Source organism: Erythrolamprus reginae, chromosome 4 (assembly GCF_031021105.1).
Source record: "Erythrolamprus reginae isolate rEryReg1 chromosome 4, rEryReg1.hap1, whole genome shotgun sequence".
Taxonomy (NCBI): domain Eukaryota; kingdom Metazoa; phylum Chordata; class Lepidosauria; order Squamata; family Dipsadidae; genus Erythrolamprus; species Erythrolamprus reginae.
The window spans coordinates 3,181,328-3,199,512 of record NC_091953.1 but is presented as its reverse complement, the minus strand read 5'-3'; the positions used below and the strand labels follow the sequence as shown (position 1 = coordinate 3,199,512).

General features: G+C 42.6%; 1 protein-coding gene across 1 annotated transcript in view; it reads right to left on the bottom strand.

Moving 5' to 3' along the window:
* Positions 1-18,185, bottom strand: part of FCHSD2 (FCH and double SH3 domains 2) — a 163,630-nt gene that overhangs the window by 99,989 nt on the left and 45,456 nt on the right. The window contains exon 3 of the mRNA XM_070751513.1: positions 13,975-14,020. Within this exon, the coding sequence (XP_070607614.1) occupies positions 13,975-14,020 (46 nt within the window). The remainder of the gene's footprint in view (positions 1-13,974; positions 14,021-18,185) is intronic.

Here is an 18,185-nt window from a genome sequence, read left to right as displayed (position 1 = left end):
AAAGGCGGCTTTGATGGATGGACAGAGCTGGGAAGTTCATTTTACCATCCTATGTCTGTACCATTGAGATCCCACCATAAATGACATGTATGGTTTTTAACTGTTGCAGTCAATTGTCTTTAAAAAATTTTTTTTAGAGGTTTTAATATTATTTGTGTGTTTTAATTTTGGTTGTGAGCTGCCTAGAGTCCCTAAGGAGATGGACGGCACGCAAATTGGATGAATGAATGAATGAATGAATGCTTGGCTGCATAGCTAGAGGTATAACAAGCAGGAAGAGGGAGATTGTGATCCCGCTGTATAGAGCGCTGGTGAGACCCCATTTGGAATAATACTGCGTCCAGTTCTGGAGACCTCACCTCGAGGTTCGACTACTGTAACGCTCTCTACATGGGGCTACCTTTGAAAAGTGTTCGGAAACTTCAGGTCGTGCAGAATGCAGCTGCGAGAGCAATCATGGGCTTTCCCAAATATGCCCATGTCACACCAACACTCCGCAGTCTGCATTGGTTGCCGATCAGTTTCCGGTCACAATTCAAAGTGTTGGTTATGACCTATAAAGCCCTTCATGGCACCGGATCAGATTATCTCAGGGACCGCCTTCTGCTGCACGAATCCCAGCGACCGATTAGGTCCCACAGAGTGGGTCTTCTCCGGGTCCCGTGAACTAAACAATGTTGCTTGGCAGGACCCAGGGGAAGAGCCTTCTCTGTGGCGGCCCCAGCCCTCTGGAACCAACTCCCCCCAGAGATTAGAATTGCCCCCACCCTCCTTGCCTTTCGTAAGCTACTTAAAACCCACCTCTGCCGTCAGGCATGGGGGAATTTATTTATTTATTTATTTATTACTTAGATTTGTATGCCGCCCCTCTCCGAAGACTCTTTCCTCTTTCCCCCTGGGCCTTTACAATTCTATGCATGGTATGTATGTATGTTTGGTTTTTATATTAATGGGTTTTTAATCATTTTTAGTATTAGATTACTATTGTACACTGTTTTATTGTTGCTGTTAGCCGCCCCGAGTCTCCGGAGAGGGGCGGCATACAAATCCAATCAATCAATCAATCAATCAACAAACAAACAAACAAACAAACAGATATGGATCAAATTGAACGGGTCCAAACAGGGCTACAAAATTGGTGGAAGGTCTTAAGCATAAAACGTATCAGGAAAGACTTCATGGACTCCATCTGTATAGTCTGGAGGACAGAAGGAGAAGGGGGGACTTGATCGAAACATTGAAATATGTTCAAGGATTAAATAAGGTTCAGGAGGGAAGTGTTTTCAATAGGGAAGTGAACCCAAGAACAAGGGGACACAATCTGAGGTTGGTTGGGGGAAAGCCACATGAGAAAATACTATTTGACTGAAAGAGTAGTAGATCCTCGGAACAAAGTTCCAGCAGACGTGGTTGGTCAATGCACAGTAACTGAATTTAAACATGCCTGGGATAAACATACTGTATATCCATCCTAAGATAAAATACAGGAAATAGTATAAGGGCAGACGAGATGGACCAGGAGGTCTTTTTCTGCCATCAATCTTCTATGTTTCAAAAGAATGGATGGATGGATGGATGGATGAATTAATGAATAAGCAAGCAAGCAAAGTTTCTGTGGCAGGGCTTGTCAAGGGCAGTAGGAGAAAAATTCTCAGGCCACAGGGCATACTTCTCTGCCTACTTCTCAACTCTAAAAAAACAATGATTTATAAGGAGTTGAACCAGCTGGTGTGACTCATTTGAAATCTACCTCCAGGGTTAATGGTGTCTTATCTCTGCTGATAATCAGTAGTCCTTCCAAATTAGGGTACTTTGTAGTCACTCTGGATGCTAATTAAGCCTAAGAGTCCACCACCTTGTCCAGAACATTTTTTTACAGAATCGTTCTGCTTAAATGCACCCTGGGAAAGAGCAGCTTCTGTCCTAAAAATTGTCTTTAGAAATAAAATAAAATAAAATAAGGGTGGATGTACCACAGTTCTAATGGTTGCACATGACGTTCAATTAAATGGTATAGGGTTTCCTAATCCAATACAAGGGGTTGGACTACAAGAGTCTTCTGGCTATTCTGTTCTATTCTATTCTAGTCACATAAAACGGACCTGTTTTAGCCAAAAAAAAGAGAGGTCCATTTAAGCCTGCAGAGTGCTTCTACGGGCTGGGGAGGGTGAAAACGCTATGCGTGGAGGGTTTGGGAGGCCCCAAAAGGCCCATATTCGGTCTATAAGACACAGCAAAAATTTTACCCACTTTTTTTGGGAGGGCGAGAAGTGTGTATGGTACTCCGAAAAATACCGTATATGACAAGGGGAAACAACACAATATAAATCAGGGGTCTCCAACTTTGGCAACATTAAGACTAGTGGACTTCAACTCCCAGGATTCCTCAGCCAGCCAGGAATGATAGAGTTGGAAGAAGCCAGAAAGGTCATCTAAATCAGGGGTCTTCAACTTTGGCTGTTTTAAGACTTATGGATTTCAACTCCCAGAATTCCTCACACAGCCTTGCTCCAATTCTGGGAGTTGAGGTCCACAAAACTTAAAGTGGTCAAGGTTGGAGACCCCTGACAGATGACCCCTCTGGCCTCTTCCATCTCTATCATTTATAGCAGGCGGAGGAATTCTGGGAGTTGAAGTCCACAAGTCTTAAAGTGGCCAAGGTTGGAGACCCCTGATTGGATGACCCTTCTGGCCTCTTCCAACTCTATCATTCATGGCTGTCTGAGGAATTCTGGGAGCTGAAGTCCACAAGTCTTAAAGTGGCCACAGTTGGAGACCCCTGACTTAGATGATCCTTCTGGCCTCTTCCAACTCTATCATTCATGGCTGTCTGAGAAATTCTGGGAGCTGAAGTCCACAAGTCTTAAAGTGGCCAAGGTTGGAGACCCCTGGTCTCAATTCATGGCCCTAAGTGTGAAAAATGATCATACGTCACTTTTTCCAGTGATTTTTGCAACTTCGAGCAGTCACTAAATGGACTGTTGTTAAATTGACGACTACCTATATACCAGCGACGATTACACAAATCTCACAAAATACACTTAGGAAACAGAATCCCAGGCCGATTAAGATTTATTCTACTTTTTATATGCACAGGCATCAATGATTAGAAACCTTCAAAACAGGAGCAGCCCTGTGGGTGATTTAGCTGTGGCATTCCACCCTGCCTTCTGAGAACACCTCATTCAGATGTTTATTGAAAAAAGATATTTTTCTTTTTTTAAAAATTGCAGAGTTCATTCCTCTATAAAGGCAGAAGGGCCGTTTTTAACTTTGCAAAACCTCAGCTTGTGCTATCGCAAGAGAGGAAATCATTTTCTGCTTCTCCCTTTGTCCCTGGTGAGATTCTTCTGGGCTGGGTGGGTTTTACTGTAGACGTTTCATAGCCCAGCTAGGTATCATCATCAGTGCTAGGGCAGAATGGGATTGATGGAGAGGGAGAGGAAGAGAGAGGGAGTGTTGGGAAGAGGGAGGAAGTGGGGGAGGAGGAGGAAGAGGAGGACTGTGGGGTCCTTGGTGACCTTCTGAGCTGGGTGGGTTTTACTGCAATGCTCTCTACATGGGGCTACCTCTGAAGAGTGTTCGGAAACTCCAGATCGTGCAGAACGCAGCCGCGAGAGCCATCGTGGGGCTTCCAAGATTCGCCCACGTTTCTACAACACTCCATGGCCTGCACTGGCTGCCGATCAGTTTCCGGTCACAATTCAAAGTGTTGGTCATGACCTTTAAAGCCCTACATGGCAGTGGACCAGATTACCTCCGGAACCGCCTGCTACCGCCTGAATCCCAGCGACCGATAAGGTCCCACAGAGTTGGCCTTCTCCGGGTCCCGTTGACTAAACAATATCGTTTGGCGGGCCCCAGGGGAAGAGCCTTCTCTGTGGCAGCCCTGGCCCTCTGGAACCAACTCCCCCCGGAGATTAGAACTGCCCCCACCCTCCCTGTCTTTCGTAAACTACTCAAGACTCATTTATACCGCCAGGCATGGGGGAGTTGAGATAGCTCTTCCCCCTAGGCCATTACAAGTTATGCATGGTATGTTTGTGTGTATGTTTGGTTTTATAATAGGGGTTTTTAGTTGTTTTTTATTATTGGATTGTACATGTTGTGTTTATTATTGTTGTTAGCCGCTCCGAGTCTGCGGAGAAGGGCGGCATACAAATCCAATAAATTATTATTTAATTATTATTACTGTGGAGACGTTTCATAGCCCAGCTAGGCAACATCATCAGTGCTAGAAGGGGTGTTGCTGTTGCTGCTTGCTGTTTATAGAGAAGTCGCTCACCCTGTCTGTGTCGGTTGGGAGCATGCTTATAAACAACGACTGAATCGGGGAACAACCAAGAACACAACACTGCCAGCACTGAGACGCATACGTGGCACATAGAAGATACACCACATCTGCCTATCTCAAGAGACACTTCAAAAACCCACAAGGAAACCAAAAGATCAAAAAAGAAACCGACCCCACCCTCCTCTCACCGGCACTCAACACCCAGAGGAGCAGAGATTTGCACCTAGATTAACGCTATGGAGAAGTAAACAATACCCCGGTGAAGGAATTGCCTGCTCACAGAAACAATCTCAGTGAAACCGATGGGGAGCGGGCAAGCTTGATAAATCAATGAATGAATGAATGAATGAATGAATGAATGAATGAATGAATGAATGAATGAATGAATGAATAATCAAACAATAAACAAGAGCCTGATAAATGAATCACAAACCCCCTCTTATCAACATCAAGAGAGCAAGTCACTAGTATGTAAAGAGAAAGCAAATCCCCAGCACCTAATATGGAGATGGCAATTTTAAAACTCCTGGACTTCAACTCCCAGAATTCCCCAGCCAGCCATGAATGATAGAGCTGGAAGGGGCCAGAAGGGTCATCTAAGTCAGGGGTCTCCAAACTTGGCCACTTTAAGACCAGTGGACTTCAACTCCTAGAATTCCCCAGCCAGCCATGAATGATAGAGCTGGAAGAGGCCAGAAGGGTCATCTAAGTCAGGGGTCTCCAACCTTGGCCACTTTAAGACCAGTGGACTTCAACTCCTAGAATTCCCCAGCCAGCCATGAATGATAGAGTTGGGAGAGGCCAGAAGGATCTTCAAAGTCAGGGGTCTTCAACCTTGGCCACTTTAAGACTCTTGGACTTCAACTCCCAGAATTCTATGCTATGCTGGCTGGGGAATTCTGGGAGTTAAAGTCCACAAGTTGAAACACTCCAGTCCTTACTTTTTAACTATCAGCGATATTGTTTTTATATTTTTGACATTTTATTCTACGTCGCCCAGATTCCTTCTCTGAGTCGGGCTATTCAGAAATGTGAAAAATAAATACACTACCCCCCCCCCCCCCAAACTCCACTGCCTGTTGCTGCTGCTGGCAAATATTTGTCCAATTAGCGGTGTTTTTATACCTTGGCATCTGGGCTAGGCAGCTTTGCGAGCTCACTTGGCCAGGCTTACTGTTTCCGCTACACACACACACACCCCTTTTAAATTTCTCTTGGAAGTTTTATGGTCAGAGCTGGTGGATAAAAAGTCTTTCATCGGCCTAGAGCGAAACAAGCCGGCTACTGTGCATCCAGGATGTTGCAGATGGAATCATCAGAGATGGTGGACTTCATGGAAACATTCCTCCCTTCTCTTTCCCTTCCCTTCTTTCTCTCCTTCTTCTCTCCCTTCCTTTCCTCTCCTCTCCTCTTCCTTTCTTTCCTTTCCTCTCTCCTTTCCTTCCCTTCTTTCTCTCCTTTCTTCTCTTCCCTCTTCCTTTCCTTTTATCTCTTTCTTTTCCTCTCCCTTACTTCCTTTTCTTTCCTATCCTCTCTCCTTCCCTCTCTCTTTTCTTCTCCTCTCCCTTCCTTTCCTTCTCTTCTTTCTTCTCTTCTCCCTTCCTTTCCTTTCTTTCTTCTCCTCTCCCTTCCTTTCCTTCTCTTCTCCCTTCCTTTCCTTTCTTTCTTCTCCTCTCCCTTCCTTTCCTTCTTTCTTCTCTTCTCCCTTCCTTTCCTTTCTTTCTTCTCCTCTCCCTTCCTTTCCTTCTCTTCTTTCTTCTCTTCTCTTCTCCCTTCCTTTAATAGTATACTGTATACAGATATTGGAATTATATTAGCATTTAAGTCATTATATTTATATTATATTAATTATACACCAGACTATAATTTATCTCAAGTCTCCAGAGAGGGGTGGTATACAAATCTAATTAATAATAATAATAATAATAATAATAATAATAATAATAATAATAATAAAAATTAGTACATGCTTCTTTCCGTTAACAAATTAATTTCATATATACTTCAATGATTTATCATGCAGGCTATATTGCCCCTCCCCCCGTTCCATTTTCAACCGCATGCTAATTTTTTTTTAAAAAATCCAAAAATAAAAAGAAGTGTAAAAAAAATCCAAAACATTAAAACAAAAGTTAAGCCCAAAACCGATGCGCTAAAAGTCCCTTCAAGTTTATTGTCTCTTTCACAGAACAAAATAGACCATCTTTGCTGGACATCTGGAAAATAATAATTAAATATATATATATATTTTTAATGAATTAATTCCTTCTTAAGGTCAGGGCCCCACTGTCTGACATTCTTTAGAAGAAGGAAAGGTGGGCGGCCTGGTAAAACAGGATATTATTCCAAAGGCCTTTTGTTCCAAGTTTATCTTACTAAATGTTCTTCCATTGTGTATACAGCTGAGTGGTAGGCTTAGGCTGCAAGGTGATAATTTTCCAAAATGCCCAAAAATTTAAGACGTTTTACAGGCGGCCAACGCACAAGGTCCAGAGTGAGAGATCAACAAATGTTGGTTTTGGATGAATTACCAACAAGCTTTCTAAAGCCGTCCAAATTCTCAGCGCATGACTCGGGAGCTTTGAAAAGAGATTTTAGTGTTCAACCGATCTAGAATATTACCGTATTTTTTTCAGAGTATAAGACACACCAGTGTATAAGACGCACCAAGATTTCAAAGAAGAAAAAAAAGGTTTTGCCTTCTCCCACCTCCCAAGGATGCTTGGCTGCATAGCTAGAGGTATAACAAGCAGGAAGAGGGAGATTGTGATCCCCTTATGTAGAGCGCTGGTGAGACCACATTTGGAATAAGACTGTGTTCAGTTCTGGAGACCTCACCTACAAAAAGATATTGATCAAATTGAACGGGTCCAAAGACGGGCTACAAAATTGGTGGAAGGTCTTAAGCATAAAACGTATCAGGAAAGACTTCATGAACTCAATCTGTATAGTCTGGAGGACAGAAGGAAAAGGGGGGACATGATCGAAACATTTAAATATGTTAAAGGGTTAAATAAGGTTCAGGAGGGAAGTGTTTTTCATAGGAAAGTGAACACAAGAACAAGGGGGCACAATCTGAGGTTATTTGGGGGAAAGATCAAAAGCAACATGAGAAATTATTATTTTACTGAAAGAGTAGTAGATGCTTTGAAGAAACTTCCAGCAGATGTGGTTGGTAAATCCACAGTCACTGAATGTAAACATGCCTGGGATAAACATACATCCATTGTAAGATAAAATACAGGAAATAGTATAAGGGCAGACTAGATGGACCAGGAGGTCTTTTTCTGCCGTAGGTCTTCTATGTTTCTAAGGAGCACTCTGTGTGCCTCCCAAACACTGTGCGCACCTCATTTTTTGTAAAAATTGAACTTTTTTCCACCCATTTTTTCTAAAAATGGGGTGGGCAGAAGTTTTGGGAGGCCTCCAGAGAGCTTCTGGGAGCTGGGGGTAGACAACAACACCTCTGTTTTTGCAAAAAAAATGGCCTGGGACATTTCCACCCTCTTTTAGAAGTGGGTGGGAGAAGGATGCGTCTTATACTCAGAAAAATACGGTAATTCCTTCACAATCCTGGTTCAGATAGCACACATAGCACAGAAAAATCCAGATTCTTTTACCCATTGTTTTGAATTCAGAATGACCGGGGGGAAATCAACATCTAAAGATAACCTGATTAAATTTATCACCCCTTTGATCCCAAATCTTGTAAATGGCTGTGGTGGCAGAATACAGATAATTCTCAGATTTACAACCGCTCATTTAGTGATTGTTCAAAGTTACAATGGCAGGTTGAAAAAAAAAGTGACTTGCAATCCTACACTACTTCAGACAAATGCTTATCCAACATCTTCTTAAAAACTTCCAGTGTTGGAACATTCACAACTTCTAGTGGCAAGCTGTTCCACTGGTTCTAACTGTCAGGAAATTTCTCCCTAGTTCTACAAAACCTATGCCAGACCCATTCTCGAATACAGCTCATCTGTCTGGAACCCACACCACATCTCAGACATCAACACTCTCGAAAACGTCCAAAGATATTTCACCAGAAGAGCCCTTCACTCCTCCACTCGAAACAGAATACCCTACGAAAATAGACTAACAATCCTGGATCTTGAAAGCTTAGAACTGCGGCGCCTAAAACACGATTTAAGTATTGCCCACAAGATCAAATGCTGCAACGTCCTTCCGGTCAACGACTACTTCAGCTTCAACAGCAACAACACAAGAGCACGCAACAGATTCAAACTTAATATTAACCGCTCCAGACTTGACTGTAAAAAATATGACTTTAACAATCGAGTTGTCGAAGCGTGGAACTCATTACCCGACTCAGTAGTGTCAACCCCTAACCCCCAACACTTCTCTCTTAGACTCTCCACGATTGACCTCTCCAGGTTCCTAAGAGGCCAGTAAGGGGTGTACATAAGTGCACTAATGTGCCTATCGACCCCTGTCCAATTGTCTTTCCTTATCTCATATCTCATATATTTTCTCTCCTTCCCTTCTACTTCTCTTCTTTCTTACTTTCTATCTTTATATATATTACTTAATGTCTATTCTCTTTCATATGTATTGTATATTGGAGAAAGAATAAACAAAAATAAATAAATAAAATAAAAGTTGCTTCTCTCCTTGATTCATTTCCACCCATTGCTTCTTGTTCTACCCTCAGGTGCTTTGGAGAATAGGTTGACTCCCTCTTCTTTGTGGCAACCCATGAGATATTGGAAGCAGCTATCATGTCTCCCCTGGTCCTTCTATTCATTCAACTAGCCATGCCCAGTTCCTGCAACCGTTCTTCATATGTTTTAGCATCCAGTCCCCTAAATACCCCCTACTCTCAACTCCATTTGATCAGCTGCCCAGAATCACACGTACTTGGGGGTTCTACTTCATCATTGCACCAGCTTTCCAATCAGCCTCCATGTTTTCAGTTTCTTTCTGCTGGCTTGAAACTCCACCAAATGGACATTTCTTCTAGCGCCTCGGTGGTGCAGTGGTTAGAGCACAGTACTGCAAGCTACTGCTGCTGATCCCCGGCTGCCAGCAGTTGGGCAGATCGAATCTCAGTAGGCTGAAGGTTGACTCAGCCTTCCATCTTTCCTAGGTGGGTCAAATGTGGACCCAGATTGTTGGGGGCAAGAGGCTGACTCTCTGTAAACCCCTTAGAGAGGAATGGAAAAGAACTGCGAAGCGGTAGATAACTCTGAATGCTATAATGCTATCTTCCCACATCAACAATTGCCTAGAATCATCTCCTTCATCAAAACAGACAAACATGTCCTTCTATCTAGACCAGTGCTCTGTCGGGCTCTCTGGTAGACTCCTCCCAAAGATTCACAGGTACAAATTTCAGACACACACACGTTTGAAAATTCAAAACAATGTTCTTTATAATGAAGATTCCCTTAACCTAAGCCCTCTTTTGGTATAGCAAAGAGCCCTCGTCTCCAAACAAACTGGTAATTTGTACAAGTCCCTTATCAGTTCTGTGACACTTAGCTTGCAGCTGTGAGGCAATTCACAGTCCTCCTTCTTTCACAAAGTGAAACACACTTTGCTCTGGTTTAGTTTCAAAGCGGGGAAAAATCAGCACACAAAAGGTCAAAGTCAGCAAAGCAGTCACGAAACACAACGATCAGATAATGCTCCACAATGGCCAAACCCACAGGCTGCTCTTTATAGCAGCCTCACTAATGACCACAGCCCCACCCAACCACAGGTGGCCTCATTTTCTTTGATAATAATCTCTCAGTTGTTGTTGCCTATGCATCGCTCTCCGCATGCGTGGCTGTATCATTAACTCTTGTTCTGAATCCAAGGAGGAGCTAGAGAATTGATCTCCTTCTGAGCTGTCTGCCCCACTCTCCTCCTCCCTGTCACTCATGTCTTCTTGGTCAGAGGAGCCTTCATCAGCAGATTCCACCGGGGGGGGGGCAAAATAGGCCTGCAGCATGTGGATGTCTCCCCCACATCCACAGTCCTTGGGGCAGGAGCTGGGCCAGAGCTAACCACAACAGACCAGTGTTTCTCAAATAGTGGGGCAGGGGCCCCTGGGGGTGTATGGAGCGATGCCGGGGTGGAGGTGGGGTGCGTGACCTTGGGAAATGTGCTTTTTTTGCCACCAGGAGTAGGGGGTTTTTTTTTGCACCAAACAATAGCTCACAGGACAGAGTAAGAAATATGAAGTGCAGATAACAAACCCTTAAGAGACACCATGGGAAAATTTTGAACAGGGATGAAAAGAAAGGAGGAGAGAGACGGAGATCATGAGACAAACGTAAGTCTCCTGAAAGATGAGATATGACGATGTGTATGGAGCGCTTGGCTTCATTGTGAGTATGGTGGGAGACGAGGAAAGACCGGTAGGTTTATTGTGGCTAAAAATGTTGGCAGCATGAAGCCAAATAAAGTGTCACTTAAACACATTACACCCCAATCAAGCTGACAAGCCGTTTTGAGTTTTTTTCAGCGAATAATGAGAAATGTGCTGAATATTGCAAACAACCGTCATGGCAGAGAGTGGGGGGCGCGCGAAATGTTTACTTCTTCTTTGGGGGGATATAATTGAGAAAATAATCGAGAAACACTGATCTGAACCAACAGATTTATCAGATTTTTTATTCCTATCTAACAGGAGAGATTGTGAATGATGGAATGTATTATTATTATTATTATTATTATTATCATCATCATCATCATCATCATCATCATCATCATCATCATCATCATTATTATTGAAACATAGAAGACTGACAGCAGAAAAAGACCTCCTGGTCCATCTATTCTGCCCTTATACTATTTCCTGTATTGTATCTTAGGATGGATATATGTTTATCCCAGGCATGTTTAGATTCAGTTACTGTGGATTTACCAACCACGTCTGCTGGAAGTTTGTTCCAAGGATCTACTACTCTTTCAGTCAAACGATATTTTCTCATGTTGCTTTTGATTTCCCCCCCAACTAACCTCAGATTGTGCCCCCTTGTTGTTGGGTTCACTTTCCTATTAAAAACCCTTCCCTCCTGGACCTTATTTAACCCTTTAATATATTTAAATGTTTCGATCATGTTCCCCCTTTCCCTTCTGTCATCCAGACCAGTGATTTTCAACCTTTTTTGAGCCGTAGCACATTTTTTACATTTACAAAACCATGGGGCACATTGAGTGGGGAGTGGGGGGGCGACTAAAAAAATTTTGGACAAAAAAATTCCCTCTCTCTCTCTTCCTCCCTTTCGCTCTTTTTCTCTCTCCCTCCCTCCCTCTTTTTCTCTCTTTCTGTTTTTTTTCTCTCTCTCCATCCCTCTTCCTTCCTCTTTTTTGCTCTTTCTCTCTCCCTCCCTACCTCCCTCTATGTCTTTCTCTCTCCCACCTTCCCTCCCTCTCTTTCTCTCTCTCTCTTTCTTTCTCTCTCTTGCACTCTCTCTCTTGCTCTCTCCCTTGCTTTCTTTCTCTCTTGTTCTCTTTCTCTCTCTCTCTCTTTCTTTCTCTCTCTCGTTCTCTTTCTTTTTCTCTCTCTTGCTTTCTCTCTCTCTCTCTCTCTTGCTTGCTTTCTCTCTCTTGCTCTTTCTCTCTCTTTCTCTCTCTCTCTTTCTTTCTCTCTTGTTTTCTTTCTCTGAGCTTCGCGGCACACCTGATCATGTCTCACGGCACACTAGTGTGCCACGGCACACTGGTTGAAAAACACTGCTCCAGACTATACAGATTGAGTTCATTTAGTCTTTCCTGATACGTTTCATGCTTAAGACTTTCCACCATTCTTGTAGCCCGTCTTTGGATGATGATGATGATGATGATGATGATGATGATGATGATTTGCAAATCTTGAGCCAGTGTTCAAACATGCTGATGATCTATTTGCCAAGGTTTGTGACCAATATTTCCTTTCCTCCCCCCCCCCTTACAAAACTAGAAGGTATTTTTGTTCTTCAAACAAAATCGTACATTTGTTCCGCCTTAAGAGGGTAAAAAAAAAAAAAGATTTTGAAGAAATTGACAATTGGCAGACTGTTAGAAAGGAGGAGGAAAACCACAAAATGAAACACAATAGATTTGGCAGAAGAATACGCCTGCCTAGAAAAGCAAATTCTTGTTGCAAAACAGTCAAATGTGCTCTAGACCAGTGTTTCCCAAGCTTGGCAACTTGAAGATATTTGGACTTCAACTCCCAGAATTCCCCAGCCAGCAATCGCTGGCTGGGGAATTCTGGGAGTTGAAGTCCAAATATCTTCAAGTTGCCAAGCTTGGGAAACACTGCTCTAGACAAACTCTAAGCAGACAGTAGGAAAACACCCATTTTTCTTTCTAAGGGTTTGTATCAGCTGAAATTCACTTAGATTGTCGCAAGTGTGAGGTCAGTTTTTCTCAGGGTTGTTGTATCTTTAAAACCGTAGAAATGGTGATAGACTTTAGCAGAAACCCTTCCACCCTTCCACCTCTCACAATACTAGACAACACAGTGTCAACGGTAGAGACCTTCAAATTTCTAGGTTCTATCATATCTCAAGACCTAAAATGGTCATCAAAAACATCATCAAAGAAGCACAACAAAGAATGTTCTTTCTGCACCAGCTCAGGAAGCTCAAACTGCCCACTGATCCAGTTCTACAGAGGAATCATTGAGCCTGTCATCTGCACCTCTATAAGTGTCTGGTTCGGTTCTGCAACCCAACAAGACCGACACGGACTTCAGAGGAGAATCAGAACTTCAGAAAAAAAAATGGCTGCCAACCTGCCTCCCATTGAGGACCTGTAGACTGCACGAGTCAAAAAGAGGGCCACACAAATATTTACTGACCCCATGCATCCTGGACACAAACTGTTTCAACTCCTACCCTCAAAACTACGCTATAGAGCACTGCACACTAAGACAACTAGACACAAGAACAGTTGTTTCCCCCCGAATGCCATCATTCTGCTAAATAAATAATTCCCTCCACACTGTCCAACTATTCACTAAGGCTGCATTTCTATTGCTATTAGTCTTCTCATCGTTCCCATCACTCATTTCCTCCCATTTATGACTATCACTGTAACCTTTTGCTTGTATCCTTACAATTTATATTAATATTGATTGTTTCCTGATTGCTTATTTGTTCCCTATGACAATGTTGTTTTATCTCATGATTCTTGACAAATGTCTCTTTTCTTTTATGTAGCATCTGCACCAAAGACAAAATCCTTGTGTGTCCAGTCACACTTGGCCAATAAAGAATTCTATTCTATTCTATTCTAATTATATTCTGTTTTATTCCACTCTATTCCTATTCCTATTCTACTCTACATATTATTCTATTCTACATTCTGCATTCTATTTCTATTCTATTCTATTCTAATTCTATTCTGTTTTATTCCATTCCATTCCTATTCTACTCTCTATATTATTCTATTCTACATTCTGCATTCTATTTCTATTATATTCTATTCCATTCCATTCCTATTCTACTCTATATGTTATTCTATTCTGCATTCTACATTCTAATTCTATTCTATTCTATTCTAATCTATTCCATATCTATAAACAGTTGATGAATGGATAGCTGTAAACTGAGGATTACTGCACAGGCCAATTAATGAATTTAATGCCAACCGTAAGTTTTTAAAGACAGGGACATCTACAATGAAGAAAATGCAAAAAAAAGCCCTTCAACAATCAGCTGCGGCATTCTGTTCCTTACCTGGGCATATTCTCTCTCAATCGCTGCTTTCTTCTGGCTGAATGTCCTGCAGCAAAGACAAGAGGGGGAAAAATATATATATATATATTGTTAAAAATCTTGGGCAAAGGCCGGGAGATTGAAAAGAAAACAAAGTCCATCATCAGCCCCGTTTGAACACTGCAAATCCACTTTGGATGGACGGAAATAAGAAATGGATGAAGCAGACAAACATCTCAACGATTCATCGTCAGCTGTTAGCAACCGTTAAAACATCCCGTGGGTGAGTTTGGGGAGTCCTTTCCCCCCACCCCAAAAATGGCAGTTCCAACCTCCAGTTTGAAGCAGGTGTGTCCAATATTAAACAAATTAAACAAATTGGCAGAAATGAATAAATTAACAATGCACATTAAAGGAAAAGAAGACTCTGTCTTCTATAAAACCTGGGATAAATGGTATAATTGGTTACAAAAAAGAACAAGAAAAGGGAACAATTAATTTACTTAGGCCACAAAGAAGAAACATGATAAAAAAAACTATTTGAAGAGCTTTACCTTTTTTCACTGTCAAGACTTGCAAAAATATACATAATTTATAATCAGAAAAATCCAAGACTTTTTAAAGATCTGGCAAACTTTTTCAAACTGATTAGGAAGGTATTAAATTGTTGATTATGTTTTCTTTTATTTCCTCTTCCTTCCTTCCTTTTCTTAACATAAATCGTGTATTTAAGTCTTTGTTTGTTTGTTTGTTTATTTATTTACATATGAACATAGAGTTATTTATTTATTTATTAAATTTGTATGCCGCCACTCTCCGTTATATCAGAAGAGCAGGAAAAATATCAATATGAAAAACTGCATAATATGTAAAATTGTATATAAATAAGTAAAATAAGTAAGGGGGGAGAGATTAAGATATCTCTCTACTTTTTGTATGTATCTTTGTTTTGGTTTTATGAATTTTCAATAAAAACTTTAAAAAACAAACAAAAAACCAAAACAAATTAAATAATTTTTAAATGAATTAATGAGAATTCTCCAGACAGGCAAAACTCAGGGTCCAAACTCAGGCACATGGCTGGCTTTTTAAGCTCATCCCCCAAAACTACCCTATCTATCTATTCGTGTTGCCCCAACATAGATATTTTGTACAGACAGAAGAAAATATTTATAAGTCAGGGCTGAAATCAGGGGTCTTTGGGGTTCTCTCTAAGCTGGGTTGTTTTCTTGCAAACATTTCATTACCCAACTAGATAACATCATCAGTGCTAGGAGGGAGTGGTGTTTGTGGAGGAGGAGGAGAAAGAGGAGGAAGACAAGGAATGAGTGGGTCCTTGGTGCTCTCTGAACTTGGTTGTTTCCCTGCAAATGTTTGATTACCCAGCTAGGTTCCATCATCAGGTCCTGGTTCCAGGTAGCATCCAAACTAAATCAAGAGTCCGAGTCAAAGTGCTTCTCAAATTTCCAATTTATTGCAGGAGCCACCCTGGCACCCACACTGGGAAACCTGAATCCGAGTTTCCCACCCAGTTGAAAGTTCACATCCCTTCTCCCCCCACCCACAAATTTGTCACGTTGCCCACTCAGATTGTGCCAGCGTGGCCAGTCCTCCTTCCGCTTCTGGCCTCTTCCTACTCTATCATTCATGGCTGACTGAGGAATTCTGGGAGTTGAAGTCCACAAATCTTAAAGTTGCCAAGGTTGGAGACCCCTGACTTAGATGACCCTTCTGGCCTCTTCCTACTCTATCATTCGTGGCTGGCTGAGGAATTCTGGGAGTTGAAGTCCACAAGTCTTAAAGTTGCCAAGGTTGGAGACCCCTGACTTAGATGACCTTTCTGGCCTCTTCCTACTCTATCATTCGTGGCTGGCTGAGGAATTCTGGGAATGGAAGTCCACAAGTCTTAAAGTGGCCAAGGTTGGAGACCCCTGACTAAGATGACCTTTCTGGCCTCTTCCTACTCTATCATTCATGGCTGGCTGGGGAATTCTGGGAATTGAAGTCCACAAGTCTTAAAGTGGCCAAGGTTGGAGACCCCTAACTTAGATGGCCCTTCTGGCCTCTTCCAACTCTATCATTCATGGCTGGCTGGGGAATTCTGGGAGTTGAAGTCCACAAGTCTTAAAGTAGCCAAGGTTGGAGATCCCTGACTAAGATGACCTTTCTGGCCTCTTCCTACTCTATCATTCATGGCTGGCTGGGGAATTCTGGGAGTTGAAGTCTCCAAGTTTTAAAATTGCCAAGGTTTGGAGACACCTGACTTAGATGACCTTTCTGGCCTCTTCCAACTCTATCATTCATGGCTGGCTGGGGAATTCTGGGAGTTGAAGTCCACAAGTCTTAAAGTAGCCAAGGTTGGAGACCCCTGATTTAAACCATCTGCAAGAAAATAATCACCAAGACCTCATGGATATCTCAGTTACAGAAGACTGAAGGAAGAGCACATCCAATTGGGGATTTAGGTTCAAACAATGCAGGCCATTTTTGGTACTTCTGATTTTAATAAAGGAACAGAAAGGAATATTGTCTGTGCATTTAGTGGTTATCACTGGAAATCATTACCTACGTGTTGACCCAAGGTGATTCTAGAATTATTGACTCAAGGCAGCATTGTATACATTGTTCATCCCACAAGGAAGGAGCATCCACAAAGAAGATACTGTGTTCAAGGCATCTTTTGGGATTTCCCCCAAATCTAAAATCCTGTCTCTGTTTCCTTCTCTACATTATTGTATTTTGTATCCCAATCTTCCTTGTTTATTACCTGCCGGCAACTGCAGGTGTGAATGGTTCGGTGTCACGGGTTAAATCGAAACCGGCTGAATGGCAGTTTTCGCTGATCAACCATTAAGTGTATAATAATAAAATGCTAGCAAATCGAAAGGAAATTCCACGTAGATAAAAGGTGTTACAGGTAGACAAGAAAAATCAACCGTACAGGTGCAGTCTAGGTGAAACCTGGCCTAATGCCAGTATCCATGAGAGGGATCTTGATATGCTATTGGACAATCACATAAGCCAGCAATGCTCTGCAGCTGCCAAAAAGGCCAACACAGTTCTACGCTGCATTAACAGAGGGATAGAGTCAAGATCACGTGAAGTGTTAATACCACTTTATAAGGCCTTGGTAAAGCCACACTTGGAATACCGCAGTCAGTTTTGGTCGCTATGATGCAAAAAGGATGTTGAGACTCTAGAAAGAGTGCAGAGAAGAGCAACAAAGAGGATTTAGGGGACTGGAGGCTCAAACATAGGAAGAACAGTTGCAGGAACTGGGGTAGGTCTAATTTATTGAAGGACCAGGGGAGATATAATAGCATCTTCCAATATTTGAAGGGTTGCCACAAAGAAGAGGGAGTCAATTCGATTGGCAGTCCAATCTCCTCTTAAAAATGCCCAACACAACAATACAAATAACATTCCAGCGAAAACAAATCTAATATTAAAAAGCACATAAAACCCTATCATATTTTAAAAAGCAAACGACATATCCATACCCAAACATAAATATTAAAAAAAAAGCCTGGGGGAAAGGTGTCTCAACTCCCCCATGCCTGGCGGTATAGATGGGTTTTGAGTAATTTACGAAAGACAAGGAGTGTGGGGGCAATTCTAATCTCCGGGGGGAGTTGATTCCAGAGGGCTGGGGCTGCCACAGAGAAGGCTCTTCCCCTGGGGCCCGCCAAACGACATTGTTTGGTCGATGGGACCCGGAGAAGGCCAACTGGGATTCGTGCGGTAGCAGGCGGTTCCGGAGGTATTCTGGTCCACTGCCATGCAGGGCTTTAAAGGTCATAACCAACACTTTGAATTGTGACCGGAAACTGATCGGCAGCCAATGCAGGCCACGGAGTGTTGCAGAGACGTGGGCGAATCTAGGAAGCCCCACAATGGCTCTCGAACACTTTTCAGAGGTCGCCCCATGTAGAGAGCATTGCAGTAATCGAACCTCAAGGTGATGAGGGCATGAGTGACTGAGCAATGACTCCCTGTCCAAATAGGGCCGCAACTGGTGCACCAGGCGAACCTGGGCAAACGCCCTCCTCGCCACAGCCGAAAGATGATGTTCCAATGTCAGCTGTGGATCGAGGAGGACGCCCAAGTTGCGAGGGGATCAATAGTTCCCCCCCCCCCCAAGGTAATGGACGGACAGATGGAATTGTCCTTGGGAGGCAAGACCCACAGCCACTCTGTCTTGTCGGGGTTGAGCTTGAGTTTGTTGATACTCA